This window comes from Portunus trituberculatus, chromosome 48 (assembly GCF_017591435.1).
Source record: "Portunus trituberculatus isolate SZX2019 chromosome 48, ASM1759143v1, whole genome shotgun sequence".
NCBI lineage: Eukaryota > Metazoa > Arthropoda > Malacostraca > Decapoda > Portunidae > Portunus > Portunus trituberculatus.
In genome coordinates, this window is record NC_059302.1 from 13,212,667 (window position 1) to 13,232,666 (window position 20,000).

The 20,000-nt window shown below is 39.5% G+C and overlaps 1 protein-coding gene across 1 annotated transcript in view; it reads left to right on the plus strand.

Moving 5' to 3' along the window:
- Positions 1-2,565, plus strand: part of LOC123498809 (sorbitol dehydrogenase-like) — an 8,466-nt gene extending 5,901 nt beyond the window's left edge. The window contains exons 5-8 of the mRNA XM_045246233.1: positions 752-936; positions 1,180-1,355; positions 1,721-1,842; positions 2,099-2,565. Coding sequence (XP_045102168.1) covers positions 752-936; positions 1,180-1,355; positions 1,721-1,842; positions 2,099-2,297 — 682 coding nt within the window. The 3' untranslated portion in view covers positions 2,298-2,565. The remainder of the gene's footprint in view (positions 1-751; positions 937-1,179; positions 1,356-1,720; positions 1,843-2,098) is intronic.
- Positions 2,566-20,000: the final 17,435 nt, after the last annotated feature.

Consider the following 20,000-nt stretch of genomic DNA (forward strand, 5'->3'; position numbering starts at 1 on the left):
TTTTTTTTTTTTTATTTTTTTTTTTTTTATTCTTTCTATTTACATTTTTTTAATTTTTTTTTTTTATTTTCTTCTTTTTTTTTTTTGTTTTATTTTTTTATTTTAGTGAATAATTTTTTTAATAATAATTTTTTATCTTTTTTTTTTTTTTTATTTTTTTTTTTTAATTTCCTCTTCTCTTATTTTTTTTTTTTCACCTTCTCACACCTTTTTTTTTTCCTTCTTGCCCTGTCACCTCCACACTTAATGTTTTTTTTTTTTTTATTATTTTTTAATTGTAATTTTTTTTTTTTTTTTTTTTTTTTTTTTTTTTTTTTTTTTTCTTTTTTTTTTTTTTAACAATTTTAATTTTTCTTCCTAATTCACATAAACCTATCAAAAACAAAAAACACCAATCACACAAAAAACCCCAAAAAAAAAAAAACACCAACCCCCCCACAAAACCAAAATCAAAAAAAAACAAAAACCCAACAAAAATATAAAAAATAAAAAACACAAAACAAAACAAAACAAAAAAAAAACAAAAAACACAAAAAAACAACAAAAAAAAGAAAAACAAAAAAAACACATATGTATAAAAATAATCAAATAACAAAACAAAAAAAAATAAACAACACAAATCACAAAAAAAAAAAAAAAAAACCCCACACACTAGAAATGTGCAAAACTGGTCGACGCACTCGGGTCTCGTGCGTGTTACTTTTGTGTAATTTCACATTATTATTGTTTACTAACAGCTTCTCTTTGCTAGGCTGCCAGATACTGTCAGCGACGAGGAGGGAGCGATGCTGGAGCCGCTGGCAGTGGCTGTATATTCCTGCAGACGTGCCGAGGTGGGGCCAGGCACTCCGGTATTAGTACTTGGGGCGGGACCCATCGGGCTGGTGGCTATCCTAACGGCCAGGGCTATGGGCGCCGGTCCTATCTGTGTGACGGGTCAGTTAGCAACAGTTAGAGTGAATCATTATGAGAACTGGAAAATTTTCATGAATAAAATTTTCATAAACAATGGAGCTCATCACATACACGGCAGTAGAATAATTAATCACTAAAATTTTAGTATCAATAAGAAAAGAATGACAGGAAAAGAAAGTGAAAGAGTTCGTCTTACACTCGATCGGAAATAAAACAAAGAAATGCCTACAGCTGTCACTATCTAAAATTTGATAACTGCTTCAGATATCAATGAGAGCCGCCTGCAGTTTGCGAAGGAACTCGGAGCTCATTATACAGTCAACGTGTTGGGACACAGCGCGAAGGAGGCGGCCGACGAGATCCTGTCGGTGATGCCTGACCCGCCAGCCGCCCTGCTGGAGTGTTCAGGGGCAGATTCCTCTTATCAGATCGCCATCTTGGTCAGTGTTCTGAATACTTTCCTTACTCTGCAGTCAGTCAACTACTAACCCAACAAGCAATGTTGGGTTAGTAGTTGACTGACTGGCTGCCTGTCTGACTACCTCGATGGATGGATGGATAACGGCATCCTTCAGAAACGAGAATACGTTAGTTACTTGCAATGTGTCGTGTGATACAGTGAACATTTAAATCTGGACGCAGAGGGCTCCGCAGGGAAACTGTAGTTTTGCCATCTTTTAAGTTGTAAGCATCATGTACTGAAATCTAACGTAATTGTATGTACAGGTAGACTGACTCGCACACATATGATCTTGGAAATCACAGGAACAACATAACTGATGAATCGTTCCACTACTTTCGTCAGGTGGGCGCCCCGAGGAGCATACTGGTGACGGTGGGGCGCGGCAAGCCCGAGGTGACCCTGCCCATTAATCTGGTCACGGTGAAAGAAATGGACATCCGTGGCATATTCAGATATGCTAACTGGTAAGGAAACACTAATAATAACAACAACGGCAACAACAATAATTGAATGATAATACTATCAGGTGTCAGGATGAGTATTTTGAAGTCACTAGGATGAGTGTGGGTAGCATGATGAGCCGCGATGGGCTAGTTAGATTAAATGACCATCACCATTGACTTAAGAGCGAGGTGTTTTGCTAAAATGATATGAATGCTATTTCTAAACTAAGTCATACATAAGAGCGGTGCTGTGACGATTATTTACTCTCCTGAGCAGCTACCCGGTGGCATTGTCCCTGGTGGCGTGCGGCAGGGTGGATGTGAGGCCGCTCATCACCCACCGCTTCACGCTGCGCCAGGTGGAGGATGCCTTTCACGCGGCTAAGGAGGGTGTCGCTATCAAAGTCATGATCCGCGTGCAGCAGGAAAACTTTTCCAAGGCCGCTCAGGATCAAGCAGCGCCGGAACTTGTCTGATGTTATATTTGTATTTAATCATTTCTCATAATGATTTAATTACTTTGAGTCCCATGTGCACAGTGGAGATACCACACGCACAGCCCGAGGAGGTGAAGTGGAAGGCACCAAATACTTCCAGGAATATACGTATGTGGTATAATAGTCATAAGATGAACGATAGTTAAAATAAAATATCTAATTTGAATTTAATGACTTCCTATGTTAATTGTATCGCTGGCTTTTGCATAATCGTGTAAATAAAACAAAGTTTGTTTACTCAAAGCAAGACAAGTTTCTATCTAATACATTTCCCAAACCATGACAATATTTCTTAGATCATTCAAGAAGGAACGATTTAGCGAAAACCCTGGCGGAAACAAGCACATAGTGGTAAATACAGTAAATCATAGAAGAATGTCAAGTAATTGAGGATAACAGTGTTCAAGCCTTTTCATGTCTGGGAAACATGCGTTCCAGGAAGAAAAAAGTGAAAAATAGCCATTCCCAAAGAAACAGGAGGCTTATTAGTATATGACAGGAAGATGTCAGTCTTCTAAGATGAGACTTTTTGCAATAGAAGAAACAGGTCATGATGTGCTTTAATTTAAAAGTTACAACTAAAAGTAGATGGATTTTTCATCAACAATATAATTACGTACTAAATGTACTTCACATAAATAAAAGTAATGTATGACAATAATATATTAGGCACGTTGTGTAAGATTTCCGAGACCAGACGTTGTGTAAGATTTCCGAGACCAGCAGATGTACTGGCCTCTGGAGAACAAGCGACACTCGCACACACTCTGCGGTGGGTTAGAACTAAGGGCCGATGTTTACAAAGAAATACAATACAAGTGTTATCAAAGGTCCCGGTGCCCTACTCCAAGCTGAAGAAATATCTAAGATCGTGAATGACGCACAGTTAACATAGGCAAGTAGTAGAGTTAGGAGGGCATCTCACAATGTGTTACTTTGGTTATGATTCGAACATAACTCATTGCCTCAAAAAAAAAATAAATAAAATATAAAATAAATAAATAAATAAGTCGTCTCCTCTTATTTTTCATTCCATTTTCTTGTTTCATTTCGAATTTCCAAAATATAATGAAAACGCATTGAAATACTTTATACATTTTGTAAGAACACGCACGTCCTGGGAATCTCCTCTCCAGTAGGCAGGCAGGAAATGCGGGGGGAAGGAGCGAGAGAACCGAGACGAGTGAAGGGAAGGAGTATAAATCAACAAGAGTATAAAAAGTGCGACGTGAAGGACACATTATACTTCATGTTGTTAAAATGCGGTCTCGGTTGATTTTCACATACCTGTCAGGGTAATTTCCCTTAAAGAGCAGGATGTAGGGAGCCTGGCGCGGCTGTGTCGAGCAGTCTGCCTGTTGCGCCCCGTCACCAACCCACTGCTATTCCTGCCGCCACAGAGTTAAAGCTGCTACGCCCGCCCGCCCGCCCACCGCACCGCCGCCAAGATTGCCTCTCTGCTCTTTTGGTGGTTTCCATTTCTGTCTCTACATTACTTCCCCACCCAGACCCACTCCAACCCCAGCCTCTTGTTTCCTTTTTCAAACTTTCTCAGATGTTTTCTTGTTTATTTATGTGTTTGGATTTGTCGTCGTCTAATTGATTCAAGAGCTAATTTATCATCTCTCTCTCTCTCTCTCTCTCTCTCTCTCTCTCTCTCTCTCTAGGATACACCACAAACACTCCAGAATACTCATTTCTTGCTGCTAGTGTAAGTCTCCAGCTCATCACTCCCTTGCGTCAGTTCTAGTCCTCAAGAAGTGTATCATTGCCTCTCCGGCTCTTCCCTTCCGTTCTGATCAAAGACGCGAGTCAGATCACTGAATCACTCTCTAAAACCAATGTATGATTCTTGGAAACTGGATTTCTTGCTTTTATCCTCGTTTCTGAAGTCTCATCGCATCTTACACATTCATTTTCGAGTCTCCTTCCAACAGACAAGTGCTCGCTTTCATTTTCTCTCAAGATTTTTAACTCTGTCTGATGTGGTTGCCTGAAAGGTCACACGAATGCCAGCCAAGCCAGATGCTTCTTCTGATGTGTAAGGTTGGGTTAGAATAAGTTAGGTTAGGTTAGGTTAGTTTATATGTAGTCAAGTTAGGATGTCTGACTTAGTTTAGGTTAGATCAGGCAATTCGATTTCATCTTACCAATCCTAATCTACCCCACAAACTATGTAGTTTAGTCTTTAGGTAACTCCGAAAACCTCAGTACATTCAGAAGATACGAATATGCTCTATATGAATTCTTATGCATTGAGAGATTATTTTATTCAACAATTCAACAATGAAAATAGAAGTCAGTACATAAGAAAATAAGCAGACTGCAAAAGGCCAGTTGACCTACGCATGACAGCTTCCCAGCCCTTATAAACTAACAGCTGTCATTGTCATTCATAAATCTATACATCCCCCCCTTGAAACGATCGAACGTCTATGGACTTACTGCGTTCTGAGCAAGTGTGTTTCACTTATTAACGCCACTATACAAATTTATCACTAGCGTACCAACACACGGACCTTCACGTGAGAACGTTTAAACTTGATGAGAGTATCGATCAAGGCTGAAACTTCGAGTTATCGCTGGAGTGAGTTTTGTTTTCTTTGTTACTGGGAGAAGGCCAGAAAAAAAGTGGTCTCCACATCTTTACCTTACCAATACGTCTACCAAAGGAGCCATCCCTCGGCCATCCTCATTCTTCCTGGTCGCCTCGAGGCAGATAGACAGTCCCGGATGTAATCACTGGTAAAGGGATGGCTGGGCTAAGCACTCTTGATCAACTACACGATCAATTGGGAAGAATCTGTTGTCTTTCTGTACTTCTTCCTCCTTTTTCTTTTTCCTCCTCCTCCTCCTCCTCCTCCTCCTTCTCCTCCTCCTCCTCCTCCTCTCTCCGGACACTCGCCACCAGGCCATGAGTCACGCCACACCTTTGAAAAAACACTCACATTCAACTACTGAGCTTTGCAAACACTAGAGGACAAAAGGAGGATTCAGTTCGAAATACGTTCTCTGGTGAAACAAGTGGAAAATACAATCTCACTCCTCTTGAATGTTTTTTTTTTCCTTTAAATTCTTCAGTCACCCTTCACTTCTCTTTCATAAAAAGACACGTGCGAGGCGTGGACGCTTTATCCTGAGCTGAGCGCACGCACCACAGCCATGCTAAGGACAAGAATGACACCTACACCTGGTGATGGTCTCCGTGTGCTGGAGGTTTGGTTTTGTTTGCATGCAGAGACCATAATTACTGTTGGTGTCTCTCTAATGTGTGTGTCTTACGTCCTGATGGCAGTGCTGGACTTAGACTTTTTTACATGAAATGGCCATTGAATGACAGGTATGAGACCAACAGGCTCTCTTCAATTTGAATAAACGCATTTTTCTGCATATCGTTTTTAGCGAGAGAGAGAGAGAGAGAGAGAGAGAGAGAGAGAGAGAGAGAGAGAGAGAGAGAGAGAGAGAGAGAGAGAGAGAGAGAGAGAGAGAGAGAGAGAGAGAGAGAGAGAGAGAGAGAGAGAGAGAGAGAGAGAGAGATTTACATAATGACACAAAAGAAAAAAGTATGAAAAAAAATAACAATGATGTAGACAACGCATTACCTGAGTCCCTGACGGAGAATCCCATTAGTGGCAGTTAGTGAGGTGTCTGGGCAGCTCGGGATCCCAGAGGAGACTGACGACCAGAGTCAGACAGAACGTTCCGTATTTTCGTGAGTATTAGGAGTCGTGGAAACGGTGCACATTACTCCCTCTCGTGTTCGTGTTAGCAGAATACTCGTGTTTCATTTCGTTTACATCAATAATTCCATAATGTTTAAAATAGTGTAATGTAATTCTATTTAGTGAGGCAGAGCGCTTCCCTTTTTCCGTGAGTTTATTTGAAATTATGAAACTAATGCACGTAATTTACTCCAACGTTAGTGCTTATAGAATATGTTACGGCCTGCCCGTAACATACTCCACTACCGTCACCTCCTGCGCTTGCTACCTCGTTCGCCACCTCTCCACCTCACCTTCCACGTCACCGTCTCATGAACATTCCACGCCACCGTCTCATGAACCCTCCATGTCTCATGAAGCCCCGCTACTGTCCCGAAGTTGGATTCACGCGACCCCATTCGACTCAAGCGGAAGTGTTATGCGAGCTCCCTGACTTCTGGAAGTGAGTCGAGGTCCAGGCCTCAACCAGTGAACACAACGCCTCTTGGACTACCGTGTGATCTACCTCACCCAGCACTTCACCACTGCGACACCTCATAAGTGTCACTTCCCCTCGTCCCGTGTTTTCCACATTGCCTCCATATAGGATTAGTATTATTGTTAGGTATTAAATTGGGTTCTTTATTGTTGTATTTATTTCTGTGTTATATGTATATGTGTATGTCAGTTTCATGTTTCATGTTATATCTATGTGTATGTCAGTTTCATGTTATATCTATGTGTATGTCAGTTTCATGTTATATCTATGTGTATGTCAGTTTCATGTTATATCTATGTATGTCAGTTTCATGTTATAGATGTGTATGTCAGTTTCATTATTGGGTTATTAAAATAGCTTTTTAAGTGCCCCCTTTGCATTTCCTCACCAGTCAAACCTGCAGTTTTTTTTTTTTTTAATTTTTTTATTGTTCACCAGCTCCCTGATGCCAATCTTACCCGTTTAACCGGTGAACGTAACAATTGGCGACCGTGACAGGACCATTATAACCCTTGTTCAGTGTTCCATTTTTCCAGTGACTTTTTTTTTGTGATTACATTATTTTTTTTTTCTTATGTGTTTCTGTGGTGTTGTGACTTTGATGTTTTTTTTTCTGTGACTATCTCTGCGTGTGGTTTAAATTTACCTTTGTGCGATCAAGTGGCTCCTTTTGGGTTAAAAGTGCTTCGTGACTTTCATTGGTATCGCATAGCAGTGGTAGAGCAGGAAACCAGGTAGAAAGGCGTGTTCACCGATAGCACTTATCTCTATTTTTGCACATAGGCAGGTGTGTAATAAGTGTTATCCAAGTGTTGGGATCATCATATGTTCATGCGAACCCTCAATCCCCTCACTTCGCGGATCATTTTTCTCGCTAGTTAGAATTGGCCATTTTAACTAGTCTCTCAGACTAATCCGCCTCCTTATCAATAACAAGTCTCAGTACAATTCGCTCCTCACTCAAGTCTCGTAACTAGAGTAATCCGGATCCCTCTTAATGCCGTAATTCTCTAGTTTACCCCTCATTAGTGATTGTACTCATAAGTGTTTACTTAAGTATAATCTAGGTAATTTCCAAGGTTGCCTTTATTATCACTCTGCCAAGTTCCTCACTTAAGTAATTCGCTTATCATTTTTTGTTGTTGTTTAACATCTATTTAATATGGCTTCCGCTCAGTTTAACGTTGAAGATTTTGTGCTGACCCTTCTCTGGAACAACTTAAAGGTGCTAATATAAAGAAGGACCAGTGGAAAGCCATCGCTAAACATTTTGATGTTCCCATCACGTCTCAGATGACTAAAGAGGTCATTAAGAATGTAGTTGTTGAACATCTAGTGCAAGAAGGTCAGTTGCTAGGAAATGCCATAGAAGAGTTAACTCCCATGTCAGCCTCTACGAGGACTATAATACACAGTCCCCAGGAAGAACAGGATAAGAGTAGGATAAGTCAGTGGGAAATTGAGAAGCTTAGACTAGAATACCGGATGCATGAAAAACAAATGCAACTACAGGCAGAAAAAGAAGCGAAAGAAATGCAACTACAGGCAGAAAGAGAAGATAGAGAGAGAGAACAAGAAAGACAAATGCAACTACAGGAAAAACAAATGCAACAAAATTCTCTTCCCAAATCTGTCATGAGAAGTTTCAAACCAGAAGACAAGGTTTTACTTTTTCTCCCCACTCCAGGCAATGCTCTTCACAGTAAGTTCATGGGACCTTACGTTGTGGCTCAAAAACTAAGTCCATTAAACTATGTGGTCCACACTCCTGAGCGTCGTAAGGATTCCCAACTAGTTCATATTAATCTAATGAAACCTTACCACTCCAGAGAACCAGAGGACGACTTGTCTCGCACTGTACCTGTATGTCTGGTAGGGAAGGAGTCTGGTCCTGTGCCCCCCGAGGAAGAGTCCGACATCGAATTCCTCTTCTCGTCACCTAAAGGACGCCCCTCAAACAGCCAAATCATGTCCAACCTTGATGAGGTTTTTCTTTCCTTAACACCTTCACAACAGTCTGATCTTAAAAAGTTATTGCTAGACTTTTCAGAAATCACAGGTGACCTTCCAGGACTTTGTACTACTATCCAACATGATATAACTTTAATATCTAATGACATCAAGCCTATAAGACAACCAGCCTATCGCATTTCACCCATTAAAAGAGACTTGATGAAAAAAGAGGTAGACTATCTGCTCTGTCATCACCTTGCAGAACCTAGTATATCCCCTGGGCTTCTCCCTGCCTGTTAACATCTAAGCCAGATGGTAGTAGTCGATTTTGCACCGACTACAGGAAATTAAATAAAGTGACGGTGCCAGACTCCTACCCATTGCCCTTGATAGAGGACCTTATAGATAGCATAGGAGTAGCCAAATTTGTAACCACCATAGATTTACTTAAAGGTTACTACCAGATTCCCTCTCGGACGAGGCCCGAATAATATCCGCCTTCATCACCCCCTTCGGGCTATACCAATACACAGTGATGCCCTTCGGCTTGTCTAATGCTCCCGCCACCTTCCAGAGGGCTATAAATTACATCACCCAGGACTTGGAGGGAACATCTGCCTATCTGGACGACCTGGTGGTGACTTCGGACGACTGGGTGACACATCTGACCCGTCTCCGGAGGCTGATGGGTCGGTTGCAGGAAGCCGGGCTTACAATCAACCTGGCCAAGTCCACCTTCGGGAAGTCTACGGTGGTCTACCTGGGACATGTGGTGGGAACGGCAAGGTTCGCCCCAAGAGAGCCAACGTGGAGGCCATCCTTGGCTTCCTGTCCCTACCACCAGGAAAGCTCTCATGAGGTTCTTGGGGATGGCTGGTTTCTACAGACGATTCTGTAGGAACTTCTCCACCCTGGCCGCCCCCCTGACGGACCTTATCAGCACTTCCGTCCCTTTCACTGGACCCCGACCTGTGACCAAGCCTTCCAACATCTCAAGGCGTTCCTCTCCTCGGAGCCAGTGGTCTGGACGCCAGATCACTCCCGCCCCTTCCATCTACAAGTGGACGCGAGTGGAGTTGGAGTGGGTGCTGTCCTCCTACAAGCGGACCCCACAAGCGGCATCCTCCATCCCATCGCCTATCACTCCACCAAGCTGAAGAAACACCAACTCAACTACTCCACCATCGAGAAGGAGGCTCTGGCACTCGCCCTGGCGCTCCAACGTTTTGAGTGCTACCTTCATCCTGGTCCTCAAACTACGAAGGTCTTCACCGATCATAATCCTCTGGCCTTCCTTCACGCCATGAAGAACAGAAACCAACGCATACTTAGGTAGGCCTTGTTAACTCAACCTTCAACTTGAAGTCCACCATATCAAGGGGGTGAACATCATCATCACCGACGCCTTATCAAGATCTCCTGTCTCACCTCCTTCATGAGCCCATTATGGAGGTCTTAGGGGGGAGGAAATGTTACGGCCCGCCCGTAACATACTTCACTACCATCACCTCCTCCGCTTGCTACCTCGTTCGCCATCTCTCCACCTCACCTTCCACGCCACCGTCTCATGAACATTCCACGCCACCGTCTCATGAACCCTCCACGTCACCGTCTCATGAAGCCACGCTGCCCCGAAGTTGGATTCATGCGGCCCCATTCTACTCAAGCGGAAGTGTTAAGCAGCTCGGCTTTCTGGAAGTGAGTCGAGGTCCAGGCCTCAACCAGTGAACACAACGCCTCTTGGACTATCGTGGGATCTACCTCACCCAGCACTTCACCACTGCGACACCTCATAAGTATCACTTCCCCTCGTCCCGTGTTTTCCACATTGCCTCCATATAGGATTAGTATTATTGTTAGGTAGTATAAAGTTGGGTTCTTTATTGTTTTATTTATTTCTGTGTTATATGTGTATGTCAGTTTCATATGTTTCATGTTATATCTGTGTATGTCAGTTTCATGTTTCATGTTATATCTATGTGTATGTCAGTTTCATGTTTCATGTTATATCTATGTGTATGTCAGTTTCATATGTTTCATGTTATATCTATGTGTATGTCAGTTTCATATGTTTCATGTTATATCTATGTGTATGTCAGTTTCATTATTGGGTTATTAAAATAGCTTTTTAAGTGCCCCCTTTGCATTTTCTCACTAGTTGAACCTGAAGTGTTTTTTTTTTTTGTTATTGTTCACCGACTCCCCGATGCCAATCTTACCCGTTTAACTGGTGAACGTAACAAATACTCAAGTTTTATTTCATTCGTTTACATAAATAGTTCGATAATGCATATCAAGTGTAGTGTAAGATGGTTTACGGAGATTTTGCCTTGATATTGTTACCTCCTACCGCTTTCCATGATCACGAACCCTTCACAGCTATGCTCCCACTCACACTTGCCACACTTGTATATCACACTTATAAGAAAATACCTCATAAAAGAAGTGCAGTGCAAGCTCAATTACGGAGATATTGCCGTGATCTTGTTACTCCTTACTGCTTTTTCATGTTGACGATTCCTTTACCACTATCCTTAGCCTCACACGTGGCACATTCATGTATCATACCTGTAAGAATCTTCCCCATAAAAAAAAAAAATTGTAGTGCAAACTCAATTAACCCGATTTTGTCTTCATATTTTTTACTTCCTACCTCTTTTACCTCGTTCACGTCCCTCACAACACTCATTCACTCACTCCTCACACTCACGCTTGGCACATTTATATATCACACTTTTAAGAAACCTCCTCGCGTTTGTAAGAAAGTTTCAACACCGCCTTTCAGCAACGAGTGACCTGGGAGGGTATTAGCAGGATTTCTTATTAGCCGTAGTAAATTCCGGACTTGCTCTTCCCGGGCAGTGCAGCCGTGCCTGGCGGGGCGGGCATCGATCCGGCCCCAGGCAGCACACCAGGGAGGATCAATGTTCTCTAAGTTTTGTCGAGATGAGTGGCTGTTATGACAATAGTCGTGACCTTGATGATTATCATTATTATCATTATTACTACTAATGATGCTGCTAGTGTTACCGCTGCTGCTGCCAGTACTGTCACTGCTACTACTACTACTACTACTACTACTACTACTACTACTATCTATCATTATTGTAGTAGTAGTAGTAGTAGTACTACTACTACTACTACAACTACTACTACTACTAGTGGTGGTGGTTAACAACAACAGCCACCACAGTAACATATGTATTCGAAATAATGATCAGCACCACCACCCGTATCAGCACTAACAACAATTGTCAAAATGCCAAACATTCACCACCCACTCTACATTCAGTTACACGTGACGCGCCTCTTGTGTTGCAATTCTGAGTTAAACGACAGCCAGCATTGCCTTCCATTAGTCGGCCGGTGAACGTACAGTACATCATCCTTCCCTCCCCGACCACTGGCGCCACCGAGGAGTCGTAGCCAGGGAAGGTGCTCAACAATTCATACACACATGCTTCATTAAGGGTCGTTATGCTCGCCCTTTCATTTGTTTTAATAGCCACTTAAATGCCACCAAATTACTGCATCTCACTACACTCATTCAGGCTAAGTGATTACGACTGGCTCGATTATGATATACGTATTGCAGACACGCTCCAGTACCTGCAATTTGAGGAGTAGTCATGATCAGTGTGTTAAGCGTCTTGAGGGAACGAGTACTGGAAGATAACTATTGGTATTTAGTGTGAGGTGCAATTTGTTGTCATGTTATGAGAAGGGGAGGAATACAGCTTGATGGGAAAAATTGTATGTAATAGAGCAAATGGCGGACTAGGAAAGCATGGATACTATTATACTATCTTTCATCTTTTCTTCTTTTTTGTTTCTTGCTTGTAGAATCAATACGAGTTTGTCAAAAGGAGAACAAATTGACTTGGTATACTATTGAATGGATACGAGGAGTGATCGTAACTAAGCAAATAATATTGGACGAAAATCAGTAAAAAGATAAATTTTCTGTCCAAATTTTGCGTTACCCCGTACACGGATGAAATAGAAAAAACAAAGGAAGAGGAAGAAAAATTGTACATCTGCTCCAGATGACAGCAGAGAGAAAGGCATTTTGCGCTCACCACCGTCTGCAGGGCCACGGCACTTCGGCAAAGGTAGCCAGCAGGATTGTAGCACAGAAAGTAACAGGAAAAAAATTGTCATGTAAAAAAGTAACGGGAAAAAGTGACAAGAAGTAATGAAATACTGAATACGTTTGTTGCCATTTCGGACCTGACCTAACCTTTTCCCCTAAAAAAAATTATTACTGTCACTTCTTTTCCTGGTACTTTTCTTTCCTAACAATAATGATTTTTATCAGTATTTTTTTTCTCATATATTCATTCCAAGCACCGAGACAGCCAGCAGTGTTACTTAGCATCTAGTCGATAGGGAAACCACATTTGAGTCAAACCTTCTCAATGAAACTCTCTTATAGTGAGGAAACTTGCCTATTCTGAGTTATTAGATATGTTAAAAGATTAACCAATCTAATAACCTATCTATTCTTTTCCTCACCGAAACACACCTGATTGAGGAAACTGACAGTAGCCCCTTCTCTGTTCCCTCCTACTTTCTCTATTCTCATTTTCGTTCTAAAGCTGGATGTTGCGTCTCGTGCCCACGCTCTTGAGTCTTCCGAGTTTTCCACCTTAGACTCAATAGTCACTCTCAAACTAAATTTATGTGCTGTCTATCTCTACCCTAACTCCTCTGACTATAGTAAATTCTTTGACTATTTAAGTTCCAAAGTGGAGCACATTTTGTCTTCTACCCTTTCGCGTAGATCTCCATCCTTGGAGATTTCAATGTTCACCATCAGCTTTGGCTTTCATCTCCTTTCACAGACCATCCTGGTGAACTAGCTTTAATTTTTCCTATCCTTCATGACCTAAAGCAACTGGTGCAACACCCTACTCATATCCCTGACCGTTTTGGAGATATGCCCAACATTCTTGATCAATTCCTTACCTCTAATCCTTCTGCTTATGCTGTCACCCTATCTTCTCCGTTGGGCTCCTCCGATCACAATCTCATTTCTGTATCTTGTCCTATTTCTCCAATCCCTCCCCAGGATCCCACTAAGGCGTTTTGCCTCTGCCAGTTGGGGGGACCTGAGGAGGTATTATGCTGATTTTCCCTGGAATGATTACTGTTTCCGTGTCAGAGACCCATCTCTGTGTGCTGAACGCATAACAGAGGTGATAGTGTCTGGCATGGAGGCGTACATTCCTCATTCTTTTTCTCAACCTAAACCTTCTAAACCTTGGTTTAACACAGCCTGTTCTCGTGCTATACATGATAGAGAGGTTGCCCACAAAAGGTACTTGAGCCTTCCATCTCCTGAATCTCATGCACTTTATATTTCTGCCGGAATCATGCCAAGTCTGTTCTTCAACTTGCCAAACACTCTTCATAAATAGAAAATGTCAAAATCTTTCAAACTCTAACTCCCCTCGTGACTTCTGGCATCTGGCCAAAACATCTCCAATAACTTTACTTCTTCATCTTTCCTCCTTTATTTCATCCTGATGGCACCACTGCCATCTCATCTGTCTCTAAAGCTGAACTCTTCTCTCAAACCTTTGCTAACAACTCCACCTTGGATGATTCTGGGCTTGTCCTCCTCTCCTCCTCCCTCTGACTATTTCATGTCTTCAATCAAAATTCTTCGTAATGATGTTTTCCATGCCCTCTGGCCTAAACCCTCGGAAGGCTTATGGACCTGATGGGGTCCCTCCTATTGTTCTCAAAACTATGCTTCTGTGCTTGCACCTTGCCTGGCCAAACTCTTTCAACTATGTCTATCGACTTCTACCTTTCCTTCTTGCTGGAAGTTTGCCTACATTCAGCCTGTTCCTAAAAAGGGTGACCGTTCTAATCCCTCAAACTACCGTCCTATAGCTTTAATCTCTTGCTTGTCTAAAGTTTTGAATCTATCCTCAATAGGAAGATTCTTAAACATCTGTCACTTCACAATCTTCTATCTGATCGCCAGTATGGCTTCCGTCAAGGTCGCTCTACTGGTGATCTTCTGGCTTTCCTTACTGAGTCTTGGTCATCCTCCTTCAGAGATTTCGGTGAAACTTTTGCTGTCGCATTAGACATATCAAAAGCTTTTGATAGAGTCTGGCACAAAGCTTTGATTTCAAACTGCCCTCCTACGGTTTCTATCCTTCTCTCTGCAACTTTATCTCAAGTTTCCTTTCCGACCGTTCTATTGCAGCTGTGGTAGACGGCCACTGTTCTTCTCCTAAATCCATTAACATTGGTGTTCCCCGGCGTTCTGTCCTGTCACCCACTCTTTCTATTATTCATTAATGACCTTCTTAACCAAACTTCTTGCCCTATCCACTCCTACGCTGATGATACCACCCTACATCTTTCCACGTCCTTTCAGAGACGTCCAACCCTTCAGGAAGTCAACAGATCACGCAGGGACGCCACAGAACGCCTGACTTCTGATCTTTCTAAGATTTCTGATTGGGGCAGAGAAAACTTAGTAGTTTTCAATGCCTCAAAAACTCAATTCCTCCATCTATCAACTCGACACAACCTTCCAGACAACTATCCCTCTTCTTCAATGACACTCAACTGTCTCCTCTTCCACACTGAATATCCTCGGTCTGTCCTTTACTTATAATCATAACTGGAAACTTCACATCTCATCTCTTGCTAAAACAGCTTCTATGAAGTTAGGCGTTCTGCGGCGTCTCCGCCAGTTTTTCTCGCTCCTCGAAATGCTAACTTTGTACAAGTGCCTTATCCGTTCTTATATAGAGTACTCTTCGCATGTTTGGATGGGTTCCACTCATACAGCTTTATTATACGTATAGGGTGGAATCAAAAGCTTTCCGTCTCATCAACTCCCCTCCTCGATTGACTGTCTTCAGCCTTTTTCTCACCGCCGATTTGTTGCATCTCTTTCTATTTTTCATCGGTATTTTTATGCTAACTGTTCTATTGATCTTGCTAACTGCATGCCTCCTCTTCCTGCGGCGTCTTCCTCTCACCCCTATTCTGTCCAACCTTCTAATACAAGAGTTAACCAATGTTCTCAATCATTCATACCTTTCACTGGTAAACTCTGAAACTCCCTGCTTGTTTCTATATTTTCATTTTCCTATGACTTAACTTCTTTTAAGAGAGAGTGTTGAGACATTTGTCCCTGAATTTTGACTAATTCTTTTGATTCTTTTATGGAGACTACAATAAATTAATCGTGTTTTTTTTTCTTTTCTAATATTCATTTTTTTTGCCCTTGGTAGTTCTCCCTCTTACATAAGAAAAAAAAAAAGAGATAAATTTATGGATGTAGATGATAGCCGGAAATAGGCATATAATTATTATGATTCATGCAGAGTTGCCGCGTGTAGGCTTGGCAACTTCTTGCAGCTTCCTTTAAGTTTATATTTATCTTTTTTTTTTTTTAATGTATGTAATAATGCAAAGGGCTGGGCTGAAGTGTTATGCTGTGTGCACCAAAAATTCTTACTGGAGCTCCCCTGTGTGCAGCTATACCAGCAAGTCACCTGAGAGGATTGAGACCAAAGTATTAGCACCGTCAAGACGCCATAAGCCAGCGTGAAGCAGAATTAACTTGACTGGCGCCTCTCCCCTCACCTTTCACCATCTACATGAATTAGGAAAACTTTTTTTTTCTTTTTATTTATTTTTCTTTATTTTGTAGCAAAGCTATAAATGATATATATATATATATATATATATATATATATATATATATATATATATATATATATATATATATATATATATATATATATATCTCTCTCTCTCTCTCTCTCTCTCTCTCTCTCTCTCTCTCTCTCTATATATATATATATATATATATATATATATATATATATATATATATATATATATATATATATATATATATATATATATATATATATATATATATATATATATATATTTCGCTTCGTCTTATCATTATGATTATGATGATTATGATGATAATGATAATGACGATAGTAATTATTATTATTATTGTTATTACTATTACTATTATCATTATTATTATCATCACTATTATTGTTATTATCATTATTATTATTATTATTATTATTATTATTATTATTATTATTATTATCATTATTATTAATATTATTATTATCATTATTATCGTTATTATTATTATTATTATTATTATTATTATTATTATTATTATTATTATTATTATTATTTATTATTATTATTATTGTTATTATTACTGTTATCATAATAATAATAATAATAATAATAATAATAATAATAATTATAATAATAATGATTATTATTATTATTATTATTATTATTATTATTATTATTATTATCACTGCTATTATTATTACTATCATTATTATTATTATTATTATTATTATTATTATTATTATTATTATTATTATTATTATCATCATCATTATTATTATTGATATTATCAATATCATTACTTTTATCATTATTATTATCGTTATTATTATTATTATTATTATTATTATTATTATTATCATTATTATTATTATTATTATTACTATCATTATTATTATTATTTTTACCATTTTTGCCATTAATATCATTGTCATTGTTATTATTGTTATCATCATTATAACTAGTCATAGTGTATGCATTTTATCAATTCATGACGCTTCTCTTCATTATTTTGTACGTGGAATCACCTGTGACGTCCTTCCCTGGTCTTGTTCCTCGTGACTCGCCAGCACAGCCAGCCTCCGTGGCGGCACAGTCACGCTCTGCACAGCAAAAATCTTTATTAAGTAACGCCATTTTATACAGTGTTTGCTGTTACTCAAAAACCTTGAGCCCCTTAGGAACAATATGTACACATGATGATGATGATGATGAGGATGATAATGATGATGATGATGATGATGATGATGATGCTGATAATGGTGATGACGATGATGACTGATAATACGGATCGAAACGAGTTCTTAAATGATAAGAAACACACATAAAAAATGGTAAGTTATAGTTTCTCGTTCAAATTTTCTTCTTTTCTTTGTTTTTTTTCTTTTTAATATTATATTACTCATTTTTTATTGGTGATTATTACATGACATACTATTTCTTTAGAGAGCAGAGGAAGGAACGCTTCATGAGATTGCATGTGGCTTGCCTGTACGTGCGAAATTAATTGTTATCTTGGTAGAGATCTACTGTTACATTAGGATGCAATTTGAGTTTCCTTTGTACAGATAATTTGTTAGTGAATAAGTGCTTTGGTAAGGGAGTCACTGAGTTTACTGATTCTTTTCGTTTCTTGGAATGTTTCGAAGCTTCAAACGAAACATACTATATTTCATGAATCTGTATTAATGTTTGTACTAGATGGTTTATTTATAAAGCACAAAAACAGTGAGTTCAGTATACAGATGAAAACTCGAGTTTTTTTTCGGATAATGCTACGAGTGAAAGTACAAGTTAGTCCAAGTCATAAAGTATTCTGTGCATTATGCCTTTTGAGGTTGTTTAGCTGTGGTGTGAAATTCAAGTGTGGCCTGGCGACAGATGCAACGGCAGGGCCAGGCGGGTATCCATGGTAGGATGTGTAGATTTGAATGTCTGTTGGTGAAATTGTGAAGTTTAAAATGTTTATAGTGTTAGCAACTCATAAACTATAGATAAAAATTACACGATGATAGAATGTATGTAATAAGCGACAACTACGGATGGGGATGGTAGGCAGAAAAAGGTATATAGGCATATTCATACATGGACTGCCTCATGTTGGCCTGATGGTATCTCGCAGCTTCTCATTTTCTTTTATGCTCGTATGTTCTTTAATAAAATGATAGAGTGAGTGGCACCATCCATTGCTTTGCTTTACTTCTTACACACTCTAGGAAAGGAAAAAAAAAATATATCACCGTGTAACAAAGGTTTTGTTCTTGAGTTGAAACTGTTTTTTCTTATTTGCTGATGTCTAGAAAACATGAAAAAATACTTATATTCATTTCTAATTTTGCTTTTGTGTCCAGGATAATGACATTTTTAAAACTTATCCATTCTCATAGAGACAAAGTGGCAAATTTGAAGTTTGACTTGAACAAAGATACAAAACGACGTACAATGCAATAATGGATGACAGAAGGTCAGGATATATGATAGCAGGCGCATTTTTGCCTGCTCGACGTTTGGAAGGGTCTACCATACAGAAAAAGCAATTGGTTGAGTGATCAGTTGGTTCCCTCCAAATTCGGGGGATTGCAAATCTCATCGCTCTGTTTTCCCCTCTGTACCAACCTGTAAAAAGCACAATGAAAACATAACTATAAAACTACAGATACATTCAACTCACTGTAATAGGATAGGTTAAAGGAAAAAAAGCATATACTGTATATATATATATATATATATATATATATATATATATATATATATATATATATATATATATATATATATATATATATATATATATATATATATTAGTGTTTTTCTTATCTTCTAGAGTTCTTTTGCAGAGTTCACAGGTGAAATGAGGTGCCCAAGGTTTGTCCTGATCCCGGACAGGCATGTACGAAATATGCATTGTAGGCTGCGCGCATTTTCAGTGATCTTCCCAGAGTACTTTTTAGCTCTAGTTTTGATAAACTCGCCACAGACATAGCAAAATGCGTCTGCCGGATGCTTACAACCTCTGGATGCCATGCTTGATGAATACAGATAGTAATGACTGATGACGATCGACTTGTTTACACATTAATGGCTAGAAGTGAACTGACCTGTTGAGCATACGTTCCCTGCATTTATACTGCCATATACGTTGCAAGAATGTTCTAGAAGTTCGTGAAACGTTTGGAAAGAATAGTTTTGAAGGTTCTGGAGTCATCTAGAAAGTTCTTTAATTTTTTTTCACCAAATTAGTATGGAATCTGTCTGGATTTCAAAACATCGCTGGCCAGTTTATAAAAATCAAAGTTAAAGAGAAAAAGCATTATATTCTTCGTTTTTTTTAGATGAAAGGAAATAGAAAATGATATTAATTGACCAAAGACAAAAAAAAGTCAAAATTTTGTTACACCGTGAATTTATTGGTTGTTAATTATTTTTTGTAATCAGATTGGCGGTTACCACACAACACAAACCATATATACAGTACTGTAGCGGACGAGAGAGAGAGAGAGAGAGAGAGAGAGAGAGAGAGAGAGAGAGAGAGAGAGAGAGAGAGAGAGAGAGATTAACACTTGAACACTACTTTTCAACAAAGCACTTGGCAAGATGTGAAGAGTACGGAGTAAATATGACTGCAATGAGTGAACTATAAGTTATGAAACACACCTTGGTACAAAATTTATGTGCGTCGGAATAAAACAATTAACATTGATTAATTCACTAATTCTCCCAGCGGTGAATGCAGCGTGTGTTTTAAACGTGTTTGTGTGGCTGCTTTGTTCTCCTCTGGCGTCCCTGTACTGTGTGTGTGTGTGTGTGTGTGTGTGTGTGTGTGTGTGTGTGTGTGTGTGTGTGTGTTCATTCACTAATTCATTCCGTCAATATAATCTGTTG